Raw genomic sequence first — 23,623 nt, 5'->3', positions numbered from 1 at the left:
AAAAAAGATAGGCTTAGATTATTCTTTCATTCTTATAACTGCATTCTTTCATTCTTATAACTGCTTTAAAATATGTATCATCAGGACACTGAAGCATACTCTAGGTACCATCTTCAACACCTCTAACCAGCCAGACCAGATTCTTCATGGATAATTTTTCTTACCTGTACAGTAGAACTGCATTCCCCAGCCACCCTCAAAGAGCACTCAAGATACAGAGATAAAGTATGTACTTGGTACAATTACAATAAGGTAAAATACCTACCACAGCCCCAATGAAAAAAAGAGAAAGTAAAGGCATGCCACTGTGAAGCCTATTTTTTTCATGTTTCTTTGTGAAAATCTTCCATTTCTAAGGTTGTACTTGTAGCCTTTACACAACATGAACTGACATGAAAAAGCTTATACCCAAAGCACTACTGCTGTGTTTACACAAGTCCAGAGATACCTTTAAATAATTAGAAGAGCTGCTAAGGTGTTACAGCTACCAAAAAAAGGGTTTTTTTAATTCTTTCAAAAGTCTTCCTAAATTATAACGAAAAAATTTTCATGCATGTTTTAATAAGTGCTCCAAAGTCTGTGATGGATACATTAAGAAAACCAAGAAGGTTTAGAGTCATTTAATTCTGAGTCACAGTCACTGTACAACTACTGGAAAACATTACCCCTCTAAAGTGGACTCAAATCAGCGTAACAGTAGCCCATGCCTTCCATTCAAGTTGCAGGAGAGGATACAGACTGATTTGGCACCTCTATTTTTATGTTCCTCTATTTTATATTCCTTTTGTGGGGGTGTGTGTGAGAAAACTTCATGTTTTAGCAATGGTTTATTACAATAATAGTTATAGTAAGCAGAAAACTATGCTATTAGCTATGAAGAATTAGTTTACTGTCAGTTGGATAGTTAGGATTCTGTGTAAGTCCTTGGATAAAGCAACAGTACAGGATTTTTGATCAACTCTGCAGGATTTTGCAAGTTGTAACTTGCATGAAAAGATGCTCATTTACAGAGCTCCACTAAACCTACCTGAATTACTCTGGGAGACTTACAAAGGCTATAAAGCATCTTCCTGTGCATGCCAGCTACAAATAGACACTAGAGCAAGTGGCGAGCTGAGCATTTTCAGCACAAGGATGAAAAAAGGATCTAGGCCAGATCGAATCTGAAAAGTAAATCATTAACACAAGCCCTTTTGGTGAGTGCTTCATCCTATGACTAGCTGAATTCTGATTCCTAAAATCAACACAGCAGAATAGAGGGTGTTGGGCTAATGACTCTGTTTGCTTACATTATAATCACACTTATTCAATGCATGGTTAATGACTAAGCACACAGCATATCTAAAAAGCCCAAGGACACAAGGTACCAAGGTTCTGCTTCATTGTTACTTTGGAGCCTAATGTACTTGGTGTCAGTTTGATTGAATGGCTTCTCACAAATCTCCAAAGCAGAACAAGATTTAACCAAAGCAACTGTATTTTCTCTTGCTTTAAGTCTAGGGAAGATACTCTTCCATCTCAACAGAACTTGAAGACTCATAGCAAAATGTATTGTGGAGATTACGTGAGTATAATTATTTGTTCTCTAAAATCTTCCCAACTTTTTCATTCCTCTTGAGTTGTCACATGCTGGTATCCATTTCCCTTCACTGCTAGAAATTAATCTTAGGGGAAGATAATTTATCAGTGATTTGGGTCTAATCCTGGTGTTACATATGTGTATATATATATAAAGTCTCTGAAACAAAAACTAAAATAAGAATTATCAGTTCTTGTCTCACGATTCTAGACCTTTCAAGAAAAAGCCATGCAAGCCTCCTTGTGAGGTCCTTTAGGTGGGTTTGCACTAAGCTGCTAAACAAGAAGCTAAATTACATACTATCACCCAACTGTATTAAAGATATAAATGTGAATTTTTCAGAAGATACTCAATTCTGCCACTGTTTGGGGGGGGTTATAATTTGACAAGACCACCTGTAGTTGCATAAAGTAACTAAATAGCTTTATCACTTCTAAAAATTTGTTTTGTTCATAGCGTGAAAAATATTTTAAAGTAGAAAATGCTACCTCTACAAGAGCCACAACACAGGAAGAGTTATCAGTGATTGTTCCCTATCTAAAATCTGTACAATATATTAAATGGCTTCACTAGTGCTCTTTGAGAAAAAATGAAATTTTAAATCTTCATTCTGGAAACTGTTGTAGTTACTGTTTCATGACAACAAAATATGAAATTTCTCTCAGTACCTGGCATACTGATCATCATGTTCTCTAATGATTTTCTTTCAGTTATTACTGACATGAATAATGATTTGTTCCTTTCAAAGGCTTTTTATACATAAATTCCCAACAAACTTACAAATCAATATGGAATTTCCTAAAGAATAAATATTTTTCCCTTTCTTATTTTAATATAAAGTATAATTGACTAATTATTCCAGTCTTTCCAGTAAAGTATTTCTTCTGATAAAATTATTTAAATAAAGCATATATTTGCTTTTCTAAAGTGATTGCTATTGAATCAGGATTAGCAATATATTCAGTTTTCTGCAGTTTGGGATCTTGAATCCTTAACTAGATGCAAGACAGTTAAACTTAAGAGACTTTCTTCTTAGTTTCTTTTTCCCCCCTCTTTTAGTTACGGTGATTTTGTAATCTATTCCTGATAATTTAAGGACGACAGCAAGAATACTATAACTTAAAATGGTAGTAGATCATATTCTGTTGGAGAAGACAAGAAATACAGTTTCTCTTCTTCTCCTGATTTACTGCAACCTATTACATTTAAGTAATTGACACTGCATCTGCATATAATATTTTTTCTAAAACTAATGGCAGTTTCCTTATAAAATAACTTACAGAAGAAATATTTTAAAGTCATTGCAATTGGCAATTATCATATTTACAATAACAATGCAGTGTATTTTGATAGCATTATAAAGAAAATCAAATAGATAAGACAATTTTTTACTGTGGCAGATGTTTGCAATGGTATGAGGCTTAATATAATGTAAGTACTACATATTAGGCCACTGAACTACTTGAGCAGAGGGGACACAAGTTTCTAATTCTGATACACTGAATTACATCAAAATACTCCTGAATAAATGGTTTTAATATCAACTCTCTATTCCCTCTTCTTCTAAACATAACAAGGTACACTGATAAACCCTTTTCCCCCCCATCATCACAGAAACAAAAGAGCAGAGAAGCAACTGTAGACAATGGGGAGTATAGCAGTCCCAGGAAGGAGAAAAACCTGACTCCAGGCTTTCTCTGAAAAGTATTGGGATGGATTCACAGGTTAGGTTAATTTTTACTGTTTATTCCAATTCCCATGCATTATGGAATGGAAAGGGAGAGAAATTGGGTATTTCTATGGGCTAGATCACTGGATCCTAGGAACAGACTTCCCTACTGAGGCATCCAGACAGAATGAAGACATGTAAGGTAGAGCTGCATGTAAACATTCTCCCCTGAATGCTGCTGGTATTTAAAGAGCAGTTTGGTCATGGAGCAGTGGCAGTTTCCTTTGAAGAGACTGAGCAACAAAATAGCAGAAAAAATCACTCTAGCAAACCTCAATCAAGAAAACAGGGCTTACACAGGACTGAGTGGTGAGACCATAGCATTAATTGCTTCTCTACTCTTCTTAAACACTATTCTAGAGTCCAAAAATGTGCAAGAAGTACACTTTGAACTTGGAGATATTTTTCAAGGAATTCCAGAACTTTGAATATACCATTAATTCAGAAGCATAAGAAAAATAAAAATAATTCAGAAGTATTACTTTCTAAATGTGCTTTCTTCTTTAAGATGATCTTCTTTATATTTTATGCTACCCATATCAGTAATTATGTACCTTATCTGTGAACAATCAGGATGGAGTCCTTCAAGATCACCAATGATATACAAACTATTAACAGCAGCAGCCCTGCCAGATTCAGCAAGTCAAGGCATCATCCTTATTAGAGATTACACACAAAAAAATACCACAATATAAAAAACACCTTATAATAAATACCACAGGCAAAACTTTCAGAAATGAGACAAGATAACATCTGTGACCTCTCTGAATACATATACAGGGAGAGATGGAAGGCTTTGGAGAATGAATTTACTATGTTTAGAAGTATCCCTTCCACTACTGTATCATATTATAGAAATTAAATGAAACACATACAATAAACTCAAAACAAATCAAAGTACTCATGAAATTTTTATTTAATAAAGTTGCACTCAAATTATATCTTTGCAAAAGTATAGCTAGCTCATAGCATGTGGTTAGCTAATAAAGAACACATTTTATTTTAGCAGACATTCCCCTATGGGAAATATTCAGACAAAGGAGTCTGACTTCAATTGCTTGTTATCAGCAGAATGACTTACTGAACAAATATTATTAGAAGGTTGTTCGTACTTCAGAATGCTTTTCCATCACAAGACTGAATTGCCTGAAGTTTGCACATCATAATTTGATAAAAGCAGCCTCACCTTTTACTGATACTTTTGTTGAACTGCTTATGACTTTGGTCAGAAAAAGCTATAACTTTCTTGCTTTTGCACAGAAGGAAGGTAAATTCCAAGTATCATTTTCCAGAATGATTATAAATTTTCCAGACCCTTTCCAATCTTTTTCATTGTTCTGGTTCATTCCACCAACACCACACAAACCTGTCTGCTCAGCTTAATTTGGAATCACTTTCTTACAGGACAGTTAAAAGAACATATGCAAAGCCAGAGATATGTACAGAGTGACCACCTGGGCTACCTCTGTAGAGGCAGATCTGCAGTTTTGAACATGAGGGTATCCTGAGATTAGAGAGAGGAATAAATATCTTAACTTAAAAAAAAATCACCAAATCACCTTTGGAGATTTACTTGCTTTATAAAATGCTTTGACACTTAGTGAGAAAAAAAGCAAATTTTTTTTTCCTCCTGAAAAACAGATATCCCCTTCACTAGGATGCTGCAGAGGAAAGACAGCATGAAAACCATTTTTCCATGTTCACATACAGCAGTTTGTCTAAACTAACTCACAAAAAGGCTAAATTGCTCGTGGAAATTACTTTCCTCTGATGCTTTTTTGAAGACATTTTCTTTGTCATGCTGAATCCTAATCCTGCAATGAGAGCTCCAGCAAAATGATTAATATGTTGTGACGGATGCTAGAATCCAGATATCAAAATTAAATTGTACAATTTTTCACATCCTTTCAGTGATTGCCCCCATTTCCAGAACAGACATTTCCCCCATTTTCTTCAGAAAATTTGTCTTTATTTGTGAATATTCATCAATCCACCTGCTCCTAGCTGTAACTTTGAACTTTATAATGAATTTGAATCATATTGGTAGAGGAATGCAATCTCTTATGAAGTTTTGTGGAAACACTGTTCACACAGTGAACAGTGGGGGGTGAGGAAACTGAATTCTATTACTAGTTAAAAATCTATTGCCAGCAGTTGAAACTCAATAGTCATTTATTCCATTGCCCTAGCTTTAGCCAAATAATACGTTCAGACTTTGGACTCAGTCATGGGACTGAGTCATATTTTATTTAGCCAGTGGTTGTCTCAGAAAGGACCCCATGGCTTGTTCCTAGGTGGAACAAGGTGAGGGAGCAAACTGCAAGTACATGGTGAAACAGAGACAAAAGAATCAGGAAAAAAACCCCAGCTGTTTTTATCTGCAGTGCTCACAGAACAAGTCAGCAGCCAGAGCATAATGCAAGTTCCTTTATCACTCAATCCCACATCACTGAGACTAATGGTTGTTTGATAATGTTTACTTATTTTAAAATAATTTTTATTGGAAATATTACTGTTGATTTCTTTATTAGAAAAAAGTTATAGAATTATTAGATTGAGAGTTGGTAGGCCACCTACCCCAGTCTTTGCTCATTAAGGGTAGGAACCAAAAGCTCCCTGAAATCAATAAAAATACTTTCATTTATACTATCTGAAATTAGGATAAAGCTCTCATAGTAAGAATATTAGAGTGCAAAAGTGTCCCTGCTCTTCTCAACTTAAAAGAAGATTTCTGTTACTTTGTCACAATTTGTTTTACTCCTGTGGATGGGATGGAGAGCATTGTATTTAGAGAAATTATATTCAGTGAACATAAACTTCTTCTGACATCACCAAGAAAGCCACAATGGAATTGTCACTTCTGTAGATTTAACTTTGCCATGAGGAGCAATTTCTGTTCATCCCTGTAGTGAGCCATCTTAAGGCATGCAGAAGAGAAATCATGAGATCATATTGGTAATTTTCCTATCCCTTCCAGAGCTTAGGGAAGCAAAAGATGTTAGAGAAGTAAAACAGAAATGGCCATAGACTCAAAACTGGTCATCCTGATGTCAGAGTCCAATACTCTCTCACTAGGTTCTTTCAGTATCTGTCAATCTCAGTTATTTTCTTCTGTTTGTATTGCTCTGTGATTCTATTAAAATTAGTTCTTTTCATTATTCACAAATTTCTTAGAAAGAATAAGAAAAAATACATGAAATAAACTATCACTGAGAATGAGCTGACAATAATTAAATCAGTTCTAAAGCAACTAGAAAAACTGCATTGTCTTCTACATGTCAAGCTCAAAACTATCTCACTTGGCAGTGAGGTAACATCACTGCTTTAATAAATCACCAGGTTTGTCAGCAACCTATGGATCTCAGTCATCATTTCCTCATTAGTCCTTTCAAATTAGAAATACCATGAGGAATAAATATTAAAGACTGTCACAGATACCCCAGATTAACTTTGAAATATAAAATAATACTTTTTAAATGGGTTTGCAAAGGGATTTACATTTTAAGGTAAATCCCCACCATTTTTTTCCTATTAAGGCGTAACTGATGCTAGGGGCAACTTCCTCCAATACAGTCTGTCTTCCTATGGTCACTTGCAAGCTTAAGTTCTGTTTCATAAATCACAAACCACACATCCTGCTCCCCATGAAGCAAAGAAAATTTAAAGTTATGATTATTGGTTTGCAGCAGAATTAGGTATATCATGTTAAAAATGTTAAACACCTCAAAGTCTGCTTTTTCCTTTTGTAGACACAAGGAACAATTCTTCCTGCTCCAAATTTTAACCCTATAATGGATGCCCAGTTGCTAGGAGGAGCCCTACAGGGAATTTGTGAGTATCTTGACTGATTCTAATGCGAATTTCCTCTTTTTCAGAAAGCTCTCATAAACCATTAGGCAAAATATAAGCACATAAAATTGTTACTGCTTATCTGCAAAGTCTTCAAGGAAACACAAGACACACTGATGATGTCCAAATAAATAGTTTGCATTTACAGGAACTAAGAGTTGATCAAGATTAATCTAAAATCCATACCAACACTTACAGTAATGAACACTTTATTAAGAAAACAAGAAAAACAGAATTCTGTGTTGCATCACTAGATTGAGGGATAAGAAATGAAAGGATTTTAGTTGTAACTTCAACAACTAAGTGTTACCAAGGTCTGCCAAGTCTCTTATTCAGTCACAAGAAATAAAAACAGATGGAGTAGAAAGTTTAAAGAATTCATTACCTTCTCAGTTTTTGCTTTCAGTGTTAGTTCCAAAAATCTTTTATTCACAAAAGGATTTTTCTCAGTTCTGATTTTTTTCTTTTCCTATTGAACTTTGTTGGTATTGCTGAGGGTCAAGATATAGATTTTTATTTTTTTTTTAAATCTTAAATGTCTTCCTCACTTTAAAACTGTTCTCTGTTTCAGAGCTTTTATACCCCTTGGGCTTTTCACAAGATGGTGCAGGACCAAATCTTGCATGTTGTTTTCAATTTCTTTAATGAAAATGTGAGGACTAAGATTTAATGTCAAGTGAACCACAATAAGCATTATTCATCAAGGGGAATCTAAAGTATCTTTATGACCAAATTGGCTACAGATGAAAAGTTTTAAGCATCTTCCTACACTTCAAAGAGTACTTCTAAGATAACATTGATAAAATATGAAATATTTTGATGTTGCTAATATATGAAAATATAGAGATTGTATTCTTCATCTAATACTCTAAGTACAAGTACATCAACCTTAATTTTAACCTTCCTGTCAAAGTACATGGAACAAAGTTGTCATTTAAAGGACAATTGAAAAAAAAAATAATTCATCTTCAGAGAAGGTAAAGTCACCATATACTTTACAGGCACCGACTGACCCTTAATCCTGCACATGGCATTCATTCTTATGAGGATGTTCAGTCACCCTCTGCTGACACTACACAAATTTTATATTTATATTTTATAATATTTCCTATATCTGGACCGTTCGAGAGACCATGGAAGCTGTAAAGATTCCTAGTGATAACTATTTTCTGAAATGTAAAAAGAAATCATTAAGTACAGTATCCCAACCGTTTGGATGCAAAAACAATTTCAAAACTCAAAAATAGTTTTCTGAATATGCTAATAATATTTTTTAAGCAATAATACTGGTTCATTATAGAAGTTTACTAGTAAGTTCTACCTATCAAGCAAACCATCATAGGTAACCTTCAATAAAGTGCTCTTTTTTAAATGGAGTAAGATATAATTTTTAAAACTTCATACAGTTGCCCTGAAATTATAACTGAGTTTATCAATAAATGGTCTAACAAATTTATTATTCTGATAAAACAGATCCCTAAATCTTAAATGACAATTCAATCAATATCAACAGAACACACCAATATTACTTCCAAGGCTCAGCCACAAATCCTGCTACCAGGCCTAGTTCTGAATCCTTGAAAGCCTGTTTTATTGATGCTTTCAAACCCACTGAGCTGGTGAGAGATGATGATGAGTCTGGTAATAACAGACTGCTTCACCTTTTGATGGTATTACACCAGCAAGTGCAAGACACACAAGCACAGTAACATAACTGGTGTTGGCAAATATTAGTAGAATATTAGTCTCTTGATCAGTTTTTCTAAAAATTAGCATAATGCTCTTAAACAAAACAAGAAAAATCACAAATATAAATAATTAACACCAGTTTGTTAATTTAATTTAGTCATTTCTTTTCAGGTTGTGAAAAGGATGTGTTGATTGAAATCCTAACGCAGCGTTGCAACTCCCAGCGGCTCACGATTGCCGAGGCGTACAGAGACATGTATGGCAGGGTACGACAAACACTTGGTGCTTTTATTGCTTCTTTCTCCCCTGTGCAGCTGGCAGCCCTTCTCTCAGGTCACTCACTGGAACCACAGGCCTGTCAGACAGCTGGCTGGCACAACACCTTGGCACACAGCCTGCTCGTTGACTATTGATGCCTCCGAGGGTATCACATTGTCGTTTCTACAGCAGAAGTGTTGTCTGCCACACAGAGTTAGAAAAGGGTGGGGAAAGTTCCTTCTTCTACAGGCCATTCTTCTCTATTGACCAATCTAAAATATCTGAACAGACTTTCTTCCTTTATGTGCTCTTTTGGAATAAATAATAAAATAGTATTGTAACCAAAGAAAAATACCATACACAAGAGTTATAGGCTTTTTACCTTACTCACATTAATGTTCACATCTCAAGCACTGACAGTCTCACATCTCATTCCATATAGTCCCATATGTACATTAAGCACAATAGTCATCTGACCTGCTTAGATGTATGATCTTTGAAAACTGTTAAATTTTAAGACAAAGTTATTTTTAAAAAACTGTATTTTACCTATATTTACTGTATATAACAACAGAATTGTTGCTATCTGAGTTCTTAAACATACACAGAGGTATATATCCTCATTCTATTTCCAGATCTGTTGTTGCTAACCAAATAACTTTAGGAAAGTTGCAGTGCCTGCATTTTCCTTAGCTGCTACAGCTATACAAGGACAAAAATAATAGTAACACCCCTTGCAAAATTCTTGTGAAAGTCATGAAAAGTACAGTGTGAAACTAGATACTATTTGATTAAGTTGACTAGACATGCCCTTCCCCTGAAAGAAAGCAGACAAACACTTAGGACAAAATCCAACTTTCTTCATTTCCTGAAGCATGTAAAACCAAAGGTTCACTGGAAAATTCCTTGCAGGCCAGTGTCTGCCTGCCATTGAATCTATCAGCATGAGTGAGAACAATGAGTTTGCACAAATGCTACCACAGAGCCATCTCCCTTGATTAGGGTTAACTAGAAATGGTTCATTCAAAAACTCCACATTTTATGATGCTTTTACACCTCAAGTTCATTAACCAGCAGAATATGTTTGGGTGGTCAAGTTTTCTAGAGACAACCTTTAGTGTAGCAACTCTACACTAAAAAGCCTCAAAACCACTGACCCCTGAATAAGCTCAAAGACCCATTTACTGTCCTAGAACTGGAGGAAAAAGAGCTGGATTTAATCAGTGTAGTGGGTTGATTTTGTACTGTTACTCATCTCCAGGAGATGAGTGACTTTATTTAGACTGTTAAAAAAAATGAAACACACAATAATTGTGACATTTTAGACATAGCCATGAATAAGTATATTTTATAGAGACCATAACAATAACTGACAATCACAGCTATCCACCTTCCAGAGACCATGGCAATGATAGAAATCAGCACCTAAATTATTAAACCTTGTTTTTCTATTATGAGATATTTATTAGGTTACCATCACACATACAAGCCATACAAGGTCAGTGTTAAGCCATGCAATATTCCTAAGTTTTAATGTTACTTATAGCAAACTAAAGTACATCGAGCTACCCAGAGGTGCCTGGGACATGAAGCACCCAAGCCCATTCTTCCCAAGTGTTCATTTATCTCCACCACTGGACAGTCCATCTCTATTCCTTCCATAGCAGCTGGCTGTTTTCTTTTAACCTTTTCTCTACAGTGTTTCAACAGGTCCCATTACTTTAACAAGGGAAAATATTTAAAAGCTTTGTATCATGTTTTTGTCTTTAATTTCTACTCTCTGATACATGATGATCTAGAAATAATACAGTACCACAATAAAGACTTGGAACTGTCCTTCAGGAATGCAGTTATTTCATATTCACAGAGAACAATTATTGATTTGTTTTGAAAAGAAGAGCCAGTTAGACTAGTGGTGAGCAAAAATATAAAAAATCAGTAAGTCCCTATGAAAACATATCACCTTTAAATTCATACCTCTTTCAGCCAAATGAGTTAACATGAAGTGCTATAAAGGCAGTGGACACAGATCTGATACACAGATCTGATGACCTAGAAGAAAGAAAAAAGCCAAATATGTCAGATGTCCTTTTTAAGAATCAGTGTCTAAATCTATTAATAATAATAGAAGGGAAAGGCAAGAAAACAGTTTCCATATTCTAGCAATGGGCTACAGAATACTCTAAAAAAACATGGAACATACTCCAATACACCCACAATTTTAATTCAAATTACTTCATTAGGCACTGGGTACACTTCACAGTGCAAGATGCGAAGTTCATCGTGATACTCTTGACAGTTCCTTAAATAACCCTACCAAGAATGTGATGTAAAATCCCTGCCAAGAATGTGATGTATCTCACATCGAGTTGCGCCAGTTTGTGCTTTGAAAGAATTTAGCACACATCGCACTTCCCTGGCTGCAATTTGTCCCACTGGTTATATTGCATTGAACAAATGCACCATTAGGCAAGCCCAGTTTATGAGTGGCAAACACCACAGGACAGAGAAGAGATGTGGCATGGCAACAGCAGTTTTAACCTTCTCAGTTCAATTTATGGTAAACCTTTTGGTCCCATCCTTTCCCACTTTACTTCAGTCTGCTCAACATGGCAGCCACTTTGCCCATTCATTAGACAAATGTAAACTGAGACACATAAGGAGAAAAATATTAAAATTAAAAAGACCTGAACTAGCTGCATGATTCAGACATACAGAGAAGTTTTAAGATTTCTTCTTACAATTAGGCTCCGAGGATTTCATGTAGATTAGGAAATTATAATAGTGACAACTTAGAGCTGTCTTTTATTTTTTTCCAATACTTCCCTTAGTTCTGATTGCAGGAGTAATTTTTAAGTAGTATCTATTTGTATTATTAATTCATTTTCCCACAGGCATGTTGTCAGAAGTAAAACATCTTAATGAATTAAATTCTACTCCATGTGTGATTTAGTTGCTGTCAAATGAATCTAAAGTGCATTCAACAAAGACTGTGTATGTTTCTTCATCATAAATTTAATTTTTAATATGCATATGTCTTCCTTCATAGCTACTCTAGCTATTAAATTAATTATATTCAGAAATATATTAAAATCAAAGTACTGGACTGAAAAAAAACAGCTCTGGAAATACACTAGTTTATATAATGGGAACTGTTTCTGGCATGCCTTTCAATTCAGACAGACTAGAACATCTTGCAGGTGTCTAGTGCTGCACACAAAATACTAAAAAAAAAGACTGCACAAGTGTCCTCAATCAAAAACAGTAACTAGTTGTAACTTAACAAGCTTTTGGCATTTGCAGTGAAAGATGCTGCTATGAATGGGGAGGAAACTCTAATCCATTTCTTAGCTATCTGACCAGAAAGCACTGAGAAATATGAGGAGGAAAAAGGGGGTCCCATGTTATTAATCCAGCATCTATCAAAAGTAGTGAACTAATTTAGAATGTAAAATATAACTGAATTGAAGTACATAACCTTCCAGCTATCCAAAGCTGATATTTTTATGTACTAGGAGCAATACAGATTATTTTTTCCTAAATTATTCACATGGTAACACTAAAAAGAACCAAAAGAAACCACCTGTGTTTTATGAGCTTGATCTTCCAAAGGTGCTTACACCTCTCAGATTCACACAGGGAATAAATTAAGGGAAGCTGCAGATGCTCTGATGTGATATTCAGTTTTCCAAGACTAAGTAATAATTGCACTTAAACATCTACATTTTCTTCTCTGTTCTAAGAACTGAAAGCAACAATCCATTGTGGTCTACTGGCTTGTGCACCTATTCTCATCTTGCTCATACTAGTAAAACAAGCATGTACTACTTGAACAATTTTTTTTATTTTACTTAATATTTGCCAAAATTCATCTTTAACAGTTCATCCTGAATCATTTAGGCAGAAAACTACTTATCATTTTTTAAGCTGTCTTAGCAAAGTGTGACTATAGAGATAATCCTGTCTGTGCACTTTCTTTTTCTTTTCAAGGATTTGATAACAGACCTAAAAGAGAATCTCTCTCATCACTTTAAAGAAGTTATGGTTGGCTTGATGTACCCACCTGCATCCTATGATGCCCATGAGCTTTGGCATGCCTTGAAGGTAATCTTTATATTCAGAATGCTTCGAGTAGCAGTCATTAATTAGAGTGCTGAACACATATGATTTTATTTTTTTTTTTACATTTCATTGGTTGATAAACTACTGAAAGTTGGTACACTGGAGTAGTATACTATCTCTTAGACCACCAGTCAACAGAAATACAGTGCTATTTCAAGTTTATCCATCAGTGTGCTAAAATCAGCATAAATAATATCTTTGTCATGGAACATACAAAGCCCATTTAACACCCATGGTAAACTCAGAAAATGAATAAAGATTTATACAGGGAACCATAAGGTGCTGGGTTTTGCAAGCATTTATATATGCTAGAAACCAAGTTTATTTCCACAGCACCATGCACTGAAGCACCACCTCTCTAACAACCCATACTTCTTTAGCAGAAGAAGTCTCTGTAGAAACACTTACAAATTACTCTGTGACAAAGCAGCACAACATACTGCACAGTCAAGAGGGCCATGATACACAGAGTACCACCATACAAGTTCAGAAGGCTTTAAGCATTCACCCAGAGTAACACACTACCTCATCTGAAGGCTTCTAGCATCTGCCCATACACAGTACCACCACTCCACTTCAGAAGCTGTAAGTGTCTGCTCTTCCTGTTCTTTAGCCCAGCCTTTTATACCCTCTCATTGATGCATTGCACCTGTGTGTCCCTTTGGAGGTTGGTCAGTGCCCTGGGCCCTCCATGGCTCATTGCTGTCAGTGCTGCTCACCTGCTGCTCACAGCTGCACCCACTGGGGATGAGGCCCGGCCACAGCCCCACCCCAATGACCACAGACTGTGTGACTACAACAAAGTAAGAGTAATTCCACTGAAACAGAACTGATTTCCCATTTTGAAGGAAATATTTCCTTGTCTTCCCTGGATCTGAGACTGCAATCCTCACACAACTGAAGCTTGTGAAAAAAAAACATTCAAATATCAGGTCATTTAATGGTGACATTCATTCCTACAGGGCATTGTGAAGACCAAAAGCATAACTTAATTCACAGAGGACTTCAATATATTCTTTGAAACCAGGCTGATTGCTGGCTATTGAAAATAATAATTCTTCTATGGAAATTCCTGAATTACCAACTCCTAAAAGACAGGAAGGCATATCAGAGTTCAACATTGTTTTCCTTTTCTTTCCACGGATGTTTGCTACTGTCTGCTGTCACAAGCAAGACAGAGATTACAAGATGGGCAAGATGATTTATCTTGCCGATTTTGAGAATTCTGCCCCCCCCACCAAAAAAAGTTACTAGTTTTTTCTTGTTCTTCTGATACTTAAATAAATTTTTAGAAGTACTGGTATGTCTTTATTATAGTTGGCATTAAAAGGATTGTGAAATATCACTGCTAACAAAGGAATAATGTCTTTCATTAACATTATTGACAAAATTGCCAAGTTTATTTTTTCCTAGATGTGGGTCAAACTTGAACTTTTTTACAGTACTCTCTTTTGACCTGGATTCATATGGCCAATGTAAAAAAATAGTCCATGTGTATCTATGGTTCTAATGCTCTTCTGTTATCCCAAATGCAAAATATTCATTAACACTATCCACGTGTATGTCAAAAGCAGCATATGCACCACATCTTATGTCAAGTGAAGTTTATAAAATTAATTCAAACTCTGGGAAAATACAGTGATTTGCAGCACTGCATGTACTCCATGATGCTTTACTTTAATACCAAGTTCTATGCTAGATATTGCAGACTATAGCATTCCTAAATAAAATATTTTAAAAAAATATTATAAGGAGAGAGAAGACCAACATAATAACTATGCTCATGTCTACTTCAGATTTCCTGAGCACTTGCTAGGGATGTATGCTCAATCTTTGCATCTGATTTCTTTCAGCAAACAACAATTCTTACTAAAATTCTAAAATTATTCCTATTATGTTTCTGTCAACACTAGTCTTGCTTCATTTCCCACTTGCTAAGGTACACGATGAAATTCAGATTTAGAAATATATTTGAAATATATTAATTTGAACAGGTAGGTTATGCAAAAGGTACACTACAGAAACTGCTATTATTTTGTTATTTCTAATAAGGACATCACTGCTTTCTTCTAAAAATTGGGGTTTCTACTACACAACATCTTTTCATATTTACTTCTTTCCATACAGGGAGTAGACACAGAAGAAAAATGTCTAATTGACATATTAGCCTCAAGATCAAATATGGAGATCTTCCAGATGAAAGAAGCCTACGTGATGCGTAAGCTGTTTTACCAAGTGCAGAGTAGCAGTTGTACTATGTGTGTTCTGGAGGTATTAGCACACACAAAGGAACAGAACTACAGAAATACAGTACAGACCAGTAGAGCCTGGTTCCCTCTCCACATCCTCTCCCACACCTCCATACAAAAGGCTGAAGCAATGTGGGGGTGAGCAGGCCAGCGGGGACGGTGGCTGAGGGCCCCCAGCAGGGCCAGATGGATGTGCCAGCCCCACAGCCAGGTCCTTGTAGAACCTGCCCAGGTTACACTGGAATAGAGTAAGCCTATTTATCCCTTATTTGATAATCTTCATTTGTACTATTCAGAGCATGTTCATTTGTGATTTAAGATTATATGGTTTTGGTTTAACCTAGAATATAATTCTGATCTTCAACAAGATATCGATTCTGAGACTTCGGGTCACTTCAGAGATACACTCATGAACCTTGCTCAGGTACTGTAAAAACAAGAACTGTGACTTATATTTCCAAAATATTCATAATTATTTTCAATAGTATTTGATAAGTTTTACATTTTAAGGTGACTGTGATTAAAGCTAGTTCAATAGGGCTGCACTTTTAAACAAGAAACAGGAGGGAAGCTGATGAAGAGAAACTGAATTCCTTAATCTACTCTGACTTAGACTTTGGATATCAGATGGAAGCAAAGGTAAACAGATTATTTTATAAATTCCCATTGGTATTCACCTGCTGACCCTTTGCTCCATCTGTCTCATCTCAAAATGTGTCTACTGGCATGTACAAATGTGATTGTCATTTTTAAAAGCATATGTTTTCTCCATTATCAGAAAACATCATAAACCAGTCAAACATTATGTGAAAATAGAGATATATTCACATTTGACTAATAAATAAAGAATTAAAGAGTTCACTGCTTAAAATATAATGCCCTTTGTGCTATTGCATATGCTAAATCACAAAATGCTAGCACAGAAGGAAGGATCACTTTTACATACCAACTTATGCAGTTTCACCAGTCTGTAGTTTATACAAGAGGGTGTCACCCTTGTCATTCTCATTGCAGTCACTGTGCTCATTATCTTTAGAATCTTTTGTAAACCAGAGTAGCAAATAATAAAGGACTGCCATGGGATAACAGCATACATAAGGTGTATCTGTACTTTTAAATATGTGCATGTCTGAGGAAAAACTTCTTACACAAATTTGAAATAACATTAGGCTTCACTGAAGTTAAAAAGACAAATTTCAAAACAAGAAGCTATAAACAGAAATATTTTTTTCTCATGCTGGATGTTTTCTCCCTAATAATGAAAACTTTTCCTTGCTTAAACATGAAGAGCAACCTCACTTAAGCTACCTCACATCTCATAATTATTAAAACCATGGGACATATTTACCTGTCAAATGAACCAAATTTAAAAGAATCTCTGATTATACATTACTACTCCTAATTTTTTTCTTAAAGCCTAGGTGTTGATAAAGAAGCCTAAAATCAGAAATTTTGTGGCTAACAAAATCTGCTATTTCACTCAAGAAGAGTTGTAGGAAATTTCAACTTGACTCAGTTATGAAGATTGTTAGTCAAATCACTCATGCTTGCATATTAGCTTATATTAAAACTCAGTGATATTCCATTAAAGCATACCCTTTCTAATTCTATAACCATGGAACACTTCCAGTGCATCCTTCAATGCTTTCTTGCAGAAAACCTCTGCTTTGATTTCTTTTAAATCAAACTACTGAGACAAGTAAACATGCTCCACATATGCAAACTAATAAATTGCTAGAGTACTTTATTTATGGTTTTCATGTCCAGCCTGAGGCAGATTAGATTATATTAATCATATAGGTTATGGTTCTTTCTAAAGAAATTAACAGAGATAAAAGAGTTTCAAATTCAGGCTAACTAATATTCTAGTCTAAAACAAACAGATTTTATTCTAATTCTCTTTTTTTGGGTATTAACTGAAATATGATAATTTTCTACAATTTAAAACATAATTACACAAATGTTACTGGAGAAAGTGGGCATTTGATTAATGTAGAGTATTAGTACAGTTATTTTATTGTATACTGCCCTGTCTTTATTCCCTTGTTTTCTTGTGTATGTAATTTTATGCAGCCATTTCATCAAATTCACTTCAGATAATTTATCCTACTAGAAATTTCACTTAGTGAAATTCTCACCATTTAATTAACATGTAAATTAACATTTTTAACAAAAAAGAACTATAAATAAATCATTCTACAAGCTGACAGCCAATACCTAATTTTAATCCTTCCCTTCATATGTAACACAACTGTAAATTGTAAACAAAATTGCTTCAAGCACATATTATTAAGGCAGAAAATACATGAGCTCCAGATTTTTCCAAGTTCTGCAGACAAGGCTGGTTTGTATCTTTACAAGATGACTATGGTTATAAAAGCAATTCCACAAGTAGCGTGTTCTTCTCTTTTTCTGACTATATAATTCAGAACATAGTGTGTTTATTAAAGAATTTAGTTGGTTTGTGTAACTGAAAAGCTAGTGAATGTATGTGAATTTTAGAAATATTCTTTTGGGGTTTATGTATCAAAGTTGTCAAACCATTTCCTAGCTCTGGATCTTAATTTTAGACAATTATGAGCAAGAAAAATCTCTATTATTTTATGAGCTTGCTCTATGGTTTGTGCAGGAAGAAAAATACATTGAGAAAAGATTTTTCTGGTAATATGAGTATTGATAAGAACTAATCAGTATGGCAAATGTTACTCCTATCCTTATTTTCCCCTCAGAGTTGCATATTAGAGTAAACAATATAACATCCATAATTCTGAAAATGGTGGTGGGATTGTGGTGGTCAGGTAAAAGATTTAAAACAGGACTAAAAATGGGATATGTTACCTCAAGAAATTCAACACAGCTTCATACACAGAGAACTTCATTCCTACAGTGGTTTAGGATTTAACTTTTGAATATGTATCTCTCTTTTCCCTCAGGGAACAAGGATGGAAGGATATGCAGACCCTTCTACAGCTGCTCAGGATGCAATGGTAAATATGCTCAGATGTGATGTTCTCAAACATTAAAAAAAAACCAGAAAACAAATACTGAAAAGTCATTAAGAATTTATTTTAAACATTTTGCTTTTTTTGTTTTTTTCCATTTTTCTGATCTATTAGATTCTATGGGAAGCATGCCAGCAGAAGACAGGCGAACACAAAAACATGCTGCAAATGATTCTCTGCAACAGGAGTCAGCAGCAGTTGTGGATGGGTAATCCAGCAGTTCAGCTGTTTGAATACAGAGTGTAAAGGAAAAATGTGACTTGCTGAGAAAGCCATGCTTTGCATACCAAGACAGTCAGTGTGTAGCAGGACATTAGCCTGAAAGCAAATGTGAACTGTTGCAGCTCTCAGACTTGCACTGATGAGAATGGGAATTTGGAAGTAATGCTAAACTGAACTTTGCCTGATGACTACTGACAGCTGTAGACAGAACAGACAGGCATCAGGATGCCTAATAACCCAGAGAAGAATGCATGACCACAGAAAGGCAAATGTTACAGCTGCACTGAGTCTACACAGGATAAAACAGGATGAGGGAGATTTTTCTTAACTATTTTATCCATTTTTCTTAAGCAACTCTTATGAGGGAAAACACTTAGGGAGAGCTGGAAAACATTTCAACAAATGTTTGCATATGAAAACTAGAATGTGTGGAAGCTTTTCATAGTTTCATAGAAATTTTTGATAGGAGCACTTCAGTGTTCACATCTGCTCTCCGGTAATGAACATAAACACATAAACACAAGGGCCATTTTTATTAAAAATAGGAAATCAGACATAGCTACAGATTGCAGGAAATTTATGTGAGCTTATCCAAATCTCCCATTGTAGAAAATAAACCCATTTCACCTGGTGGCAAGTTTGAGTTTCTGCTCTGCAGTAGAAAAACAGTCTGTCTGCTGACTAGTTAATCACTGTGCAGCCAGCTGTATTTCTTACTTCAGCCTCCAACAGTAGCTTAGGACTACTTTGCTATCACAGATCAACCAATTCATTTAGGTGATGATGACAGGATTAACACACCTGCTCTACTATGCTCTGCTCTCTTGCTGAGATCTGAGGGCCCTGCCTGTACTGCAGTGCTCCATAAGTTCTGTAGCCTGCAGAAGAGGAATTTTCCTCCTTCCCTACTGGAGAAAGCGCAGCCTGGTTATTTGCGTGTGTGCGTACCTGCACCTTGCAGCGAGCGTGCACGTCGTGCCACTCCTGGCTCCTGCCACCATCCACCAGCCTTGCCAGCTGCAGCCAAACCAAGCAAGGAAGCGCCTTATTAGCAGGAGGTTCTTACCAGTGTCAGAAACAGGTGTTGCTAGATATGTGGCATGCACTCATTTTATACTCCAGGCTGAAGAATCCAACGGGGAATGTCCTAGAAGCCAAGTTTCAAGCTACTCATTTAGGTTGCCTGACCTGGGCAATATAAACATAATGAAACACTGAGAATAATAAAGGTAAAAAATAAACTCAGTAGTTATAGTACTGGGGAGAAGCAAGGAAAAAAAAAAAACATAAAATGCAAGTTGATCATTATTAATGAGCGAGAATAAAACAAGATCTTTTTTCCACCCCTCCCCCCCAAGTTTTCCAGGAGTTCCAAAATATCTCTGGGCAGGACATAGTAGACGCCATTAATGAATGTTACGATGGATACTTTCAAGAATTACTGGTTGCAATAGGTAATGTAAAGGTATTGTTTTTACTAGCAGCAATCTCTTCATAAACTCTAGTATATTATCTCTTGTGCATTAAGAATACTATTTTTCTGATATTTTATCCACTTTAATCTCCTATATTATGCAATTAAATTTTCAGAGAAAATTAGAAAAGAATATTTTAACTACTTTCCCCTGTTAGTGTAAATCTAAAAATGTATCTATGGAGCACTAGCTTCTGACTGAGCACAACTAGTATGTACTTTATTTGATAATAAATTTTCTGTGATAACTGCATTTGCAAATGATTGTACATATATTAAATAACCAGCTATGTTTTCAGGACTTTGGTGGTATATAAACTAGTTTCAAGCTTTATGTACGTTTATCTTTCATTTATAGAGTAAGGATAGAAATATTCCTACAAATAGAACATGTGAGTATATTCACTGATATTTAATAGGCCTTTTGAAGCAACAGCAATGAAGATCTACCACCAAACTTTCAATATTATAAATATGGTTGTATTAGTGAATATTGGTAGCTTAATTTTAACCTGAGGCATGGACAGCACTACCCAGATTTTCATTTCAAGGAGCCCAAAGCCTAAAGAAAGTATTTTATAATAATCTTCTGTTTACCTGTTGCAATTCTTCCCTCCTAGTTCTCTGCATTCGTGACAAGCCGTCCTACTTTGCTTACAGGCTTTATAATGCAATTCATGTAAGTAGTCATTCTACCTCACATTTCCTAAACATAAGATCATAAGATTCCCTTATTTTGTTGTTTTTGTTTCTTTATTTGATTGATTATTCTAAAACCAGTACTTACAAAACAGTCTCTTCAATCATTAAGGTGTGACTGTGTGTTTTAAAACTGTACCTACATAAATTTCAAAGCAGTGGTGCCTAACCAACTAAGCAGCAGAAGTGCCTAAGCAGTAGAAGTACAAGTTTAAGTATTTAGACACCTTAAAAATTATCTGTCTGGTAACTGTCAATTTTTTTTAATTGAAGACTTTTTTTCTTTGCATGGAAACTCCCCCTGCTGTGCAGAACTCAATGTGCATTATTCTTACTGTATAATTTTTGTCTGTAGAGATTTAATAAGTATGGCTAAAACTTAAATAATAAATTAATGTTACATGAAGACAAATGCTTATATTTCTTTGGAGGACTTCATGCAGATTCTTTTATTTTTTGTTTAAGTGCTAACTTCTTTTGACGTTTTATTGCCACTAGATGTCCCCATTCCTCACAGAATTATACTATGAAAATTTTTTTAGAAACAGTTAAAATAAAACACATCTGAACAAAATCAATATAAATTCTAAAGCTATGGTTAAAAATCTCACAGCATTCACATGAGGCAGCAGTTTTTGTGAAATTTATTACTGGCCTCATAATAGTTTGAGTGGACACTGCCACAACAGTCAACTGCTACTCAAAAACTGAATTCCTAGGAATAGCGACAAAAGTTTGTCATATTTTCCTTTTTTTAAAGTTTCAGTACATGGATAAACCAGTGGCATAGAAGGACCCCTTGTTACTCAGTTACACGAATTCTATTATTTGAGTACATGAAAACTCAGTAGAATAAAACCCTTAGACTCTTTTAACATCTAGGATATCTTTATGGGTATTTTCTTCTCTCATTTTCTTTTTTCATTTTAGGACTTTGGGTTTCACAATAAAACAGTTATTAGGATTCTCATTGCCAGGAGTGAGATAGACTTGATGAACATACGCCAGCGATACAAAGAGAGATATGGGAAATCACTCTTCCATGACATTAAAGTAAGCTTTTACAAACTTCTGTATATATTCAGCACTGCCAGCACACAAACTGTACCACTCTGTTTAGCCATTTGCTTTAAAACAAAACAAGCAAGAAAGCAAAGCATAAAAACAATAGCACATTTTCAGTGCCTCAGTTTGATTTGAGTAAGTGCGAAATTAATTCTCAACTCACTCTCTGACTTTATCCCTCTCCAATGCAAGATGTGTTTATAAACAGGGCATGACAGTGTGTGCTGAACATGAGCTTGTCTGAATGGTTTCTACACTGATTGAGAACATCTTATCTCATGTTGATCTGTAGGGCTAGGCTGGTACCACTTTTGTGCAAAACTGAAGTACATATCTGGTTTTATCCTTGTGCTTAGGTATCCAGATGCTTCACAAACCCTGCTCCTCTTGTACTCCTGGTCTTAAAAAAAAAACTTTGAATGTGTTTAATTGTAAAAAAAGTCTCTTGCTAAGACACTACATTTTTATGTCACTGTAATCCAACTGCAAGATGTGCAGCAACTTTATGAAATTGGTCATGAATTTTTGGTATTGAACTTGAGAATTAATAAACAAATTTGATCCAGCCTTTCAAAGATAGATGGTTTCTAGGTGCCCAAGCAACCAAAGGCCATGGCAAGTGAAATTTTTAAAAAATCTCAGCCTAGAATTCTTATGAAAACAATGTAATGTTTTACAAAACCTCATAATAGTCTAGTTCTTGTCACACACCAAAAAAAAAATTTTCAGAAAATGTATAGTCACCAAAATGTTGATTTTTTTTTTCTTTGCAGCATTTTGCTTCAGGCCATTATGAGAGTGCTTTACTTGCCATCTGTGCTGGTGATACAGAAGATTATTAAGAAGATGCACTCTGAAGGCTGTGGAAACCTATTTTAAATAGAAATTGAAGTTATATGCAATGCACTAACTCTAAGAGATCCCTATTTCATATAACAAAACAGCAAAATTAGTAATGTACATTTGCTAATATTAAATCTTTCTTGAGACAGGAAAAAATGTTGGCAGGAACATGGTTTTATCCCTAGTTTTAATTAATATTTCTGATTTTATGATTAATGTAAATTAATGCAACAAGTGGTAAAATTACCCCATGCAGGCATTTGTTTATCATTTAGTGTCACAACATCCCAAACATTCATCAACAAGCTCTGGAAGAATTTATTCACTTCCACACTAGAGATAAGAAAATATTTTGCTTTATTTACTTTAATCATGCAAGACGATTTCTTTCTTTAAGGATTTTTTTTCTTTTCTTTCCTACTTCTTAATGCCTCATATTTTATGCTCTTGAACACTATTGTTTTAGTTACAGCCACACTAAGCATCTGCCCCATGTATTATCAGTCACTCATCAGAGTGCTTTTGTATTCTCTTTTACTTTCCTCACATACTTAATGACCTTTCCCTTATTCTGCTTGAAACAAAAGTAAAAATTAGAATCAAGTACTCCATTCATTCCAGTGCCATGAACTGGAAAACCTGAAGGATGAAGTGCTACTTAACTTTAAGCAGGGAAATTCCAGAGGATTATAATCTCAATTCCATTTTTACCCATCTAGTTTTAACCATTCATTGAATATTGACCTTCAGAGCATGGAGGTATATCCAGGATGCCCTAGGTGGCACAAATCACGACCTGACTATTCGTGGGTAACTTTGCACCTCCTGGAGAGGCCGAAGGAT

At 35.2% G+C, this 23,623-nt stretch overlaps 1 protein-coding gene across 1 annotated transcript; it reads left to right on the top strand.

Moving 5' to 3' along the window:
* The first annotated feature begins 1,452 nt into the window (after positions 1-1,452).
* ANXA10 (annexin A10) lies at positions 1,453-22,854 on the top strand. Its single transcript, XM_063157989.1, has 12 exons — positions 1,453-1,564; positions 7,058-7,139; positions 9,018-9,112; positions 13,095-13,208; positions 15,354-15,444; positions 15,820-15,899; positions 18,409-18,462; positions 18,592-18,685; positions 20,058-20,153; positions 20,794-20,852; positions 21,803-21,925; positions 22,711-22,854. Exons 1-12 carry the CDS (start codon positions 1,547-1,549, stop codon positions 22,777-22,779), a joined length of 975 nt encoding a protein of 324 aa, XP_063014059.1. The 5' UTR covers positions 1,453-1,546; the 3' UTR covers positions 22,780-22,854.
* The last annotated feature ends 769 nt before the right edge of the window (positions 22,855-23,623 follow it).

This window comes from Melospiza melodia, chromosome 5, assembly GCF_035770615.1.
Source record: "Melospiza melodia melodia isolate bMelMel2 chromosome 5, bMelMel2.pri, whole genome shotgun sequence".
NCBI lineage: Eukaryota > Metazoa > Chordata > Aves > Passeriformes > Passerellidae > Melospiza > Melospiza melodia.
Note: the sequence above shows the minus strand (reverse complement) of the source record. Positions and strands in the feature narration are given on the sequence as shown.